The 10,000-nt window shown below is 47.1% G+C and overlaps 1 protein-coding gene across 1 annotated transcript in view; it reads left to right on the top strand.

Moving 5' to 3' along the window:
* The window catches only part of phyhiplb (phytanoyl-CoA 2-hydroxylase interacting protein-like b), a 16,473-nt gene that overhangs the window by 481 nt on the left and 5,992 nt on the right, over positions 1–10,000 (top strand). Inside the window, exons 1-2 of the mRNA XM_076137210.1 lie at positions 1–103; positions 9,297–9,484. The exon at positions 1–103 is cut by the window's left edge and continues 481 nt beyond it. Coding sequence (XP_075993325.1) covers positions 1–103; positions 9,297–9,484 — 291 coding nt within the window. The remainder of the gene's footprint in view (positions 104–9,296; positions 9,485–10,000) is intronic.

Below are 10,000 nucleotides of genomic sequence, written 5' to 3'. Positions count from 1 at the left end.
GAGGTTCCAGGCTTGGCGCACAGCATCACCAGCCCGCTGAGCCCCTGCGAGGGGATGATGAAGGACCTGAGCTTAGACGCCATACAGCTCTGCGACCGAGAGGGTAAGCAGGGGGGGGGGGGGGGCTGATCCGGGGCCAGATGTCCGCCTCGTACCACCGGAGTGTGTTCGGTGCATCAGAGCTCTTTTGTTGCTTCTTCTCCTCACACAGCGGCTGCGGCGCTCAGTCTGCTCCTGCAGTGCTTTGCTGCATGCTTGTACCCGGATTGTGTGTGAGAGCTGTGAGGGCATGGGGGCCAGCCGCTCTGCCGGTTCTATGGATGGATGGATGGATGGATGGATGGATGGATGGATGGATAGGTGGATAGATGGTTGGATGGTTGGACGGTGCATGTGTGGAACAGAGAATCTTCTCCTGCATGGTTTTGTTCATTTTCAAAGCAGATTCTTCACAGAATCCTGCATGATTCTGCACACTGAGCACCCCAGACCATGATGAATGAGCCATGATGAATGTCTCCTATTTCAGCACCACAAAGCCGGACAGAGGCCGGCACCCAGCCCGCACCCAGCCCGCACCCAGCCCGCACCCAGCCCGCCTCTGGGCGCTGCGCGGCTCTTATCTCTCCCTGGGGTTTGGTCATCTTAATGAGGGGCTGAGGCCATCTTAGCTTATATATCTTATATTTTCACATTATGATTGATGCCAAACTACTGAGTTTTGACCTTTATGAAACAGGGACCCTCGACCTCTAAACTGATAAATCATCTATTCAGTCAGATTCATATTTGCTGCTCCTCCGAATCCCAAAGTTTCTTGGATATTTGCCATTTAATAGCTTCGCCTGAAACGGTTTTTACTGCTGGGAATCAACCAGAAGCCATTTTTTATGCTGGGACAATGGATAATGGGTTTTCAGACTTGACCCTGATGTGAATTTAAGGTTGGAGGGAAAAAGCAAGTCATCATCAGGAGAGAGGGAGAGGCTCAAACATGGCTGCATGCACATGTGTGCTCACAGGCGGAGGAGGAGGAGCCCTGCCATCACACGCCACCTCACTGCTACACACTGAGCCCCTTTTAATTAAGATTAAAGATCATTTCATACTCCAGAGCTGCATGGTCGGGTGGATTTCATTCGCTCAGCTACTCTGGCTTTGCTGGATCTGTATGTTTGGTTGATTATGGCTGAATGCCGCACAGCACCGAGCCTCAAGTCAACGGTGCGTCTGCACTGAAGCCGGGAAGGAACCCCGGCTGATCACAGTGCAGTCATTGTGTCACAGTGCCTCATTTTGTCATCTGCCAGAGCTCCACCTCATACTGTAATGTAGTCAGACGCAGTTTAGATCCTCTTAGTGCTTTGCTGGCCCGGTTTAAGCTTTAATTTTAATTATGGTGTGGGCTGGTGCAGGACTTCTCTAATGGACACCAGCTTAGTGCTTTGTCCTGCTGCAGGTTCACTGGAGACCTGTTTTTGTGGACAGTTTCACCCTGTGGAGTAGAACACTCAGCAGCCGCTTTGCTATTTGTCAAACAGATTAGCAAGTGTAAATAGTGCCTGTGTGTCCTTCAGACACCCACATACTCTTTGTTTATGGAGCAACACCATCACAATGTCTGCCTTCTTTCAGACTCTGCTTCACAATTGATGGCTGCCACGTTGCTTTGTCCTTTCTGGAGACGCTGCTCTGTGTGACATGTATGTCTGTGTGGGGTCATGTGTGCATCGTAGGTTTCATCACTGCATGATGCAACTGTCAGTGTCATCTGCCCATATGGCCTCTGGTTGTGTAATCCAACAACAGCACGGTTGAGCTCTGTGACAGGAAGCAAACGTGTAACAAAACTAAACATGCTCTCTAATTTACACATTGTTACAAATAAATCCTCTATTTGACTTTATAAAACAATCCAGCACAGTAGTCTCACAGTAATATTCACTTTTCCTCCATAAATGTTATTTCTGAGGACATATGTTGTGGTCTAAATACATTCCATTATATTATAAGGTGCTTTGATGTTTAGTGCAGCCGTTTTATAAGATACAGTGTTCTGTCACTGCATTTCTCATAACCCTTTGGCCTTTCCTGGAAATGGCCTGTTTAATTATTCAGTCAATATGCAAGTTTTTCGAAGCACTGCGTTCATTTCTGTCCCACGTAACTTTCTAAATTTATCCCCCAAATCCATTAATATTTAATTGCTGGCATGAGAGGCTTACGTTTCTGTGCTGACCCTGCAGAGGGAAAGGCAAGTTGCTTCAGTAGGCCTACTGTCTGTGAGAAAGACACACACACACACACACACAGGGCTGTTAGAGCCTTTGAATGGAGCAGATAAACGGAGGCAGAGGGGCTGGCGAGGCTTGATTCACTTGTGATGAATCACTTAAACGATGTTATTGTGACATGAATAAGTGCGGTTAGTGAATGTTGTGTTAGGAGTGATGTGTAGTAGCACACGCACACAGAGGCTCAGTATGAAGAAGAAGTTTCTGCATCTGGTGAGCAGAGGTCTGATGGGAGAGAGTGACTCTAGTTGGATATTCTAGTTGGAAGCGGCTTCATCACAGAGGCGGACTTGGAAAACCATTTTATATTAGCAGTCACCACATGCTACCAGGAGCTAATGAAGTGCACAGGTCATAACTTGCAGGCCTTTGTGCCGTTGTCACCGACATAATGAAGTTGCCGTGATGGATGCTGCCATCTCTGCACCGTGTGTTCCCTGAAACCACTGCTCCAGCTGTGACACCTTCACACTGACAACGGGCCTGTGTGTCAGACAGAGAGAGGGAGGGAGACACACACAGAGAGAGAGAGAGAGAGAGAGAGACGAAGACCCCGTCTGTGCAAAGCTCCATCATATCCAGCCTGCCAATTACTAGACGGCGATAGCTTTGTTTCCTCGAGTGGATTGCGGCAGCACTTAAGGGAAAGGCTTACATCTCAATCCCTGCAAAGCCAGGCTGGAGCTGAGAAACACTGGGATGGGACATTTTGCAAGATTAATTAAGCAATGGGAGGAAACTGTGCAGGGTCATAATTTGATTGAGATACATTGAAGCATATCTAGCGTTTTCCCAGTAACCAACTCAGTGGAAGAGTTTGGCCAACATTTTACACTAGCAGCCCGGTGGTAAGCTGAGTAAGCTGGCGTTTGTACTTGTTCCATATTCTCTGTGAGCTGCTGTGCCATAAGTGTGCTGGCAGGGCCGCAGCACACACACTGCTGTTCATTCACTGCTTCAATGGCAGTGTTAAGTATTCACACACATTTAAACCCCAGGTAATGTATTCAGTCTGTTCTGTGAGATTGGTGGCAGAGCTGCGTCTTGCTGCATTCTGATCCTGGTCCTTCTCTTCAAACAATCCTGCTCATTGTGTCTTTGTATCCTTTTGTGCCTGATTGCTACTAAATGCTACACATTGATAAATTCATCTAATCTCTTGCCTGCAGTGCCATGTAGTACAATATTACCACAAAAACACTGCCGAGGGATTTTTGGAATGCAGATTGTATGCAAGTGAGAACTGATGAGTCATTGTGATGTTGGACATTGTTAGAGAAGTGTTCTATCACCTGAAGGTCTCTGGATTTAATTAAACTGTAAGAATATGAATGAGTCCACTCTGGACCTGAGCGTCCTCAGCACACTGTGTGAGCTCACTCGCTTGTTTATTCCCTCTGAATAGGAGCTGATTGGTGTGAAAAAGGTGTGTGAACCCTGATGAACAGGCCTTTGTTTATCTCTCTCTCTGCAACAAAGATGCTTTTCCGTTGGCAGCTTCTCTGGCTCCCAGCATGGAGGCTGTTTCAGTCAAGCCTACACTGAGACGTCCAGAGGCAGTGGATGCTTACTGACTGTCTGCTGCAATCTTCTTGTGGAGTTCAGTTTTAGAGCTGACTGGATGTTTAAAGGGGGAGTCTGTTCTGTCTCAATTGCTAACAGTTTGTGTAAGACTATCAGAGCACAACATCTATCATTGCTTTATGACTAAAAGTTTGATTTGGCTTTAAAAATAAGAAGCTCACAGCTCACATACTGGTCAGGTTTATAATCTACTGCCCCTAAGAGTACAATTACTTTGTATAGATAGATAGCCTGCATGGAATTAAAGTCTTCACCCTTAAGAAGTGCTAACAGGTCATTCACAGTGTTAACCCAGGAATGACCAAACCCCAGCACAGAGCCATTAGTGTGGCTGCATGGATGTATGTTTACAAGGTTTTCATTGATCCTTCTGCATATATCCCTTCTGCACAGTATGACATTGATTGCACGTTGAGTAAAAGGGCAATACCCAATAAGGTCCATTTGATAGGGTTTAGAACATTCAGTGCGATGGGCTTTCTATCATTTACTGAGTAATGATTCTGCTCTCCCTGTAGAAATTGCTGTGGCTTGCATTTAGGTGCCCTGCACCAGCACATAGTGTGATCGTGGCCCAAATGCATTAAGTGAAATGTGCTCACGTGTAATTATAAAACCGCAGCGTCTGCCATTACAGCATGAGTAAGCAAAAAGAGGCTCCAGTACGAGGCCCCAACACTTCAAGTTCATAAGTCAGACAGTCTGAAGCTTTGGGAAACTTGAAGAACGTTGTTTCTTCTGAAGTGGAGTAACTTGTGTTGTTGATAGAGCCGCTATGTTACCATGATCATCAATCCATTTCTCTATAACCATTGATCCTGTGCAGGGACACACAGAGAGGACCCTGGACCCAGTTCATCACACACACACACACACACACTATTACTATACACAACTCCAGGCCATTCAGAGTTCACTTCTTTACCTAAGCTGCGCTGTCTCTGTACTGTGAGAGGAAACAGGGAGTGTATGCAAACCGCCATGCAAACACGCCTCAGCCATATTCAAACCCTGGGTCTTCTGGCTGCAGGGTGACGTCGTTGATCCTTCATGCTGCTCTACCTGAGGAAGGATTCATTATTGATGTGGCACAAGCCTCTCTTATTACATTACATCATAAGACACTTCAATACAACGGTAATTGTGTTTCACATGTCTGGAGAAATTAACATAAAGGCTAGAATGGACAGGACAAACAGCACAATGTGGCCAAAAATAGTCTCAACAGTTAGCGACCCAAATAAAAGTGCGTCACAGCTCTGCTAATGAACTAGCTTAGTGGCGGCTACGGAACAAAATGGTGGCGCGTCCGTGGTGCGTCACCGCGTTTTACAGAAACAACGCGAGGAGAGTGGGAAAGTCATTACAGGCACGTCTCAAACGCAAATGGCGTCCGAGTCGTCGTTCACGCTTTACCATTGTATCGTGGTTCAGTCTAACCCGGGGACATTGGCGCCGTACCCCCCATAGACCTCCGTCCAGCTCGGCTTTCACTCCTCCGCAGGCCCGCAGAGTTCAGCCCTGACCTGTGTTACCGGCAGATCGTGTTACCTGACGGGCAGACACACACCAGACACACACACCGGAGCCCCCCGCTGTCACACAGCACAGTTAGCTTGGTAATCTGATCAAACCTGCTCATTGTGTTAGGATTTAATGTATTATAAATGATCATTATTATACATGAAGCAGGTATCATCACTTATATCTCATGTATATACAGTATGCAGTGTCGTCGTTATGTTTAAATATTGTAGTTTCAGTTTCAGTTGGCAGTTGTTTATGTTGCTAACATTGAAACACAGCGTTTGTGTTTCCAGAGGACACAGCATCGTCCAGGGTTTACTTTGGTTTCTGCCCAGTAAAGTGTAACATCAGAGCTTGTTTCCCCTGATTACATCACTTTCACTTTGCCTGAGTGGCAATATGTGACTGCATCTTACCATTTGCGAGTTAATTAAGAGAGCGTTGGAGTGAATAGGAGCTAAATCAGCTTTATGGAGCTTTAGTGGTGCTTAGTCACAGGCAGAGCAGAGAGCTGGGTGACGTCACTGTTTACATTCATATTTTAGAGAGCAGAAGACAAAGAGTGACTGTGTTCATGTTACACAGACGGGGATTGTTCAGAGGGATCGGGACTGAATGGGAAACCTGGATGCTTATCGCCATGACAGCCACTGAATGGGGCTACAAATGGTGTTTTTCATTGTTGACTCATCTAATCTATCAAATGGTTTTTTAGGTTGATTCTTCGATGTATAAGATGTTTACATAAGAGGGGATAAAGACAAGTGAGCAGAGTCCAAAGTGATTGATCTAATGTCAGATTTAAGATCAATTTAAAGTTAAAACGATAGAGACAAAGCAGTGAATCTTCTCTTTTTCAGAAACATTATTTTGCTCAATAAATGGCAAAATCATGAATCAATCAATAAAGTTGTCACGTATTCATTTTGTCCATCAACTCAAACTGCGTGTTCCCCAGATGAGTCATGGACGCCATCTGTGAAAACTAAGGCTCCGCCTGTGAAATACGATTGAACTCTTTGTCCTTCCTTGTTGGCGTTCGCCCAGAAACTTTTTTAATGTAATGAGTCCACTTCCTTGGAGCAAAGCTCTGACTCTGATCTGTCGGAGAATGTCAACACTCCTTGTGTTTTTCTTGTTTTTTTCCCCAAAGGTCAGCAGTCCTCTGGTCTCCAGTGGGAGCGGCAGTGCTGACCTCACCGTCTGTTCTGTGCTGACTGGGGCTGAATCCAGATTGCCAGGCTGTGGCCTTTGCAGACTTTATTCCTACACACTGTGACGCCTCTGAAGTGATCAGCATCATTAGGTGGAGGCTGTGAGGGGGGGGGGGGGGGGGGGGCTTCAGACTTTAGTGGTTTCCATGGATACAACTCTGCTCCATCTGAGTGAGTGGTTTGAGTTGTTGGTTGATGCTTTGGATGGATCAGAGTTTGTTGTCTTGTTTGTGTTGAGTGCACAGTAAACCTCTTCTCCTCTTCCTCTTCCTCTTCCTCTTCTTCTTCCTCTTCCTCCAGCTCAGTATCAAACCCACGTGAAGCCTCAGCTGGGGCTCCTCACTCTTGTGGGTGGGCTGGTTTTATTCTTAGTTGAATGAAAACCAATGTTTACCAGTGTGACTGCAGATTGTAACACACTTGGCAGTCCTATGTGTGTGTGCAGGGTGACACCACACACACACACACACACACACACACACACACGCACACACACAGACGGTACATAATCATAAATCCAGGATTATGGAACACGTCTGGTGTGTTGATGAAGCAGCGAGGCTCTGATGTTTGGATGCGGCTCTCTTCTGGCTCTGTCCAGTCGTGTTCTCGTGACCTCGTCAGTCGGAGCCAAACTCGTGCGTCGGCTGAGGGAGAGGTCAAACGAGGTGACCTTTGACTGGCAGAAGGTCAGGATATTTGCACAGTGGCAGCAGAGAGATGTGTGCGTGCCAGTGTTGCACGCCAGAGAGAGGCCGGTGAGGTCACAGCAGCAAACAGGCTGAGGAGGTTTGAGTCCCTCCGTCCTCACAAACCACAGGCCTGTCAGATTCTTTCAAGTCTGTCTAGTACAGTAGCTTCTTTGACAAGTCCATCTGAGGCTCTGAGGATGGACGCTGTCTTGAGCTCTAATCCCAATGTGCCATAGAGTTAGAATAAGGACAAGTTAAACAATAAATAGATGAATTCTTTGGTAAAAACATGAGGATTCTTGCTTGTGAGCTCAGTAGTGACCAGACTAAGGTGAGGCAGGGGTCTGGTGTGTGTGTGTGTGTGTGTGTGTGTGTGTGTGTGTGTGTGTGTGTGTGTGTGTGTGTGTGTGTGTGTGTGTGTGTGTGTGTGTGTGTGTGTGTGTGTGTGTGTGTGTGTGTGTGTGTGTGTGTGTGTGTATTTGTCTGTGTGTGTGTGTGTGTGTGTGTGTGTGTGTGTGTGTGTGTGTGTGTGTGTGTGTATTTGTCTGTGTGTGTGTGTGTGTGTGTGTGTGTGTGTGTGTGTGTGTGTGTGTGTGTATTTGTGTGTGTGTGTGTGTGTGTGTGTGTGTGTGTGTGTGTGTGTGTGTGTGTTGGAGTCCTTTTCACCTCACTGGGCCGACCTCAGGTACATGAACAAACCTTCCATAAGTCTGTTTTCCTAACATTAATTTAACCCTACAAACTCTCAGCTGGAGTGTTTTGCAGCCCAATTATGGCGTTCCTCTTTCATCTCGCCCTCACTCAGCTGATGAGTGGCGATGGCTGTTCCACGCTCCGCTGCCTCCGCCATTGTGTGTGTGCGCTCCAAACAGTGCGGCCGTGCGCCCGTGCTTTACTCCAAAATTCCACATTCTTCCATTTAACTCTGTGCTGATTGGACCCCAAAGCTGGCACAGTAAACATATTGTTGCCATGCCAAGTTGGTGGCGTGAGGCGGAGTCTATATTCATCCCTACGCCACAAAGCTCTTATTCAGCCCTGCTTTGGCGTTGGGGTCGGCCTGGTCTCTGCTCCGTGTTGTTTACATGGTGCAGACGTGGAGCGGCTGCAGGTTTCTGCTGCTTTGCCTGAAACCCGGCTGCTGCAAAAAACACTTCTGATGTTTTCCACTGCTGATTATAAATGGATCCGTGTGTGTGTGTGTGTGTGTGTGTGTGTGTGTGTGTGAAATATTTAATGCTGCATATGTTTCGGGAAGCTGATGAGTGTGTGTGTGCATGTGTGTTGAGGCACTAATGTGTTTCTATGGCAACATATGTGGCTCTCTCTGTGGAGCGTACAGTTCTGTCTGTGTGTGTGTGTGTGTGTGTGTGTGTGTGTGTGTGTGTGTGTGTGTCTGTGGATCACAGAGACGCTGCGGCGCTGTGGGATCGCAGCTTTGCAGTCCTGAAGGAGGAGGAAGACAGAAATGAAATGAAAATGATTACAGCTTCACATTCTTCACCATCAAACCTCAGATCAGCTTCATCATCATCATCATCATCATACTCTGATCCGCCTCATATGAGTAATAACTCTGCTGCTGCCCTCTGACCCGACATGCTTCCATGTTCAGGTCCTCACTGCTCACAGAGTTCCCCTCAGGCTTCCTGCCCTCCAGCTCACAGCAGGGGGCGGAGCCTAGATCCCTCCAGAGGAACCAAGAGGAAGCTGACTTTCCTCTAAACATTCAGCATCAGCACCATTTGTTCTCGTGGCCTGAGAAGCTTTCAGGTTTCTAGCTGTTCTACCAAAGAGGCCTGAATGGTGCCGGCTTGTGTTCTGGTCACATTTAGATCATTCCAGAAGGTTCTTACCTCCATCAGGTCACTTCAGATCCCTGGTTCCATTGTCTCAGGTAGACTAGGGTTTAGCAGCTTAGTTCCCTCTCTGTTATCGTGCTGGGACATTATGATAACATTGTGTTTTTGTTCTTCCATCAACAGGAAGTAAGTCCCAGGACGGCGCGGTGGAGGAGCTCCCCGTCCCTCAGAACATCAAGATCAGCAACATCACCTGCGACTCCTTCAAGATCTGCTGGGACATGGAGCCTCGGGCCAAGGAACGCATCACACACTACTTCATCGACCTCAACAAGAAGGAGAACAAGAACTCCAACAAGTTCAAACACAAGGTAACGCTCCAGTCGAGCGGCGGTGACGCCACAGAGACACGAGTCAGGATGAGAATCTACTCACTGGGACCAGAATGAATCAGTTTAGGTCCAGAACAACAGGGTTTGTTTGTGTTAGTCTGTGTGTGAAACTGATGATGGAGACCACACACACACACACACACACACACACACACACACACGGACACGCTGCTCTATATTGACTCAATGACTGACATGTGTAATATGAATTCCTCTTCCAGACCTGCTGCCTTTGAGTTTCCTGCTGTAGAGAAATGCAGCTTATAACAAATAAACCAAGGCTGCGTCCTTGAAAGTCTAATATATTAAAATGTGTTCATTTGAAGCCAATCTGGAGTTTAAGTAAGTAGAGAAACACTCCAATTAAGAGAATACAGCAGCGTTTGACCTGTGGTGTCAATTTATGGCCTCCTCCTCCTCCTCCTCCTCCTCCTCCTCCACCTCCTCCTCCTCCTCCCTTGCTCTCCTTGCATTCTTTGCTCTCCCTGCCCTCCC

Source organism: Genypterus blacodes, unplaced genomic scaffold (assembly GCF_046128005.1).
Source record: "Genypterus blacodes isolate CSIRO-AG114 ecotype Tasmania unplaced genomic scaffold, CSIRO-AGI_Gbla_v1 ptg000299l_1, whole genome shotgun sequence".
Taxonomy (NCBI): domain Eukaryota; kingdom Metazoa; phylum Chordata; class Actinopteri; order Ophidiiformes; family Ophidiidae; genus Genypterus; species Genypterus blacodes.
Note: the sequence above shows the minus strand (reverse complement) of the source record. Positions and strands in the feature narration are given on the sequence as shown.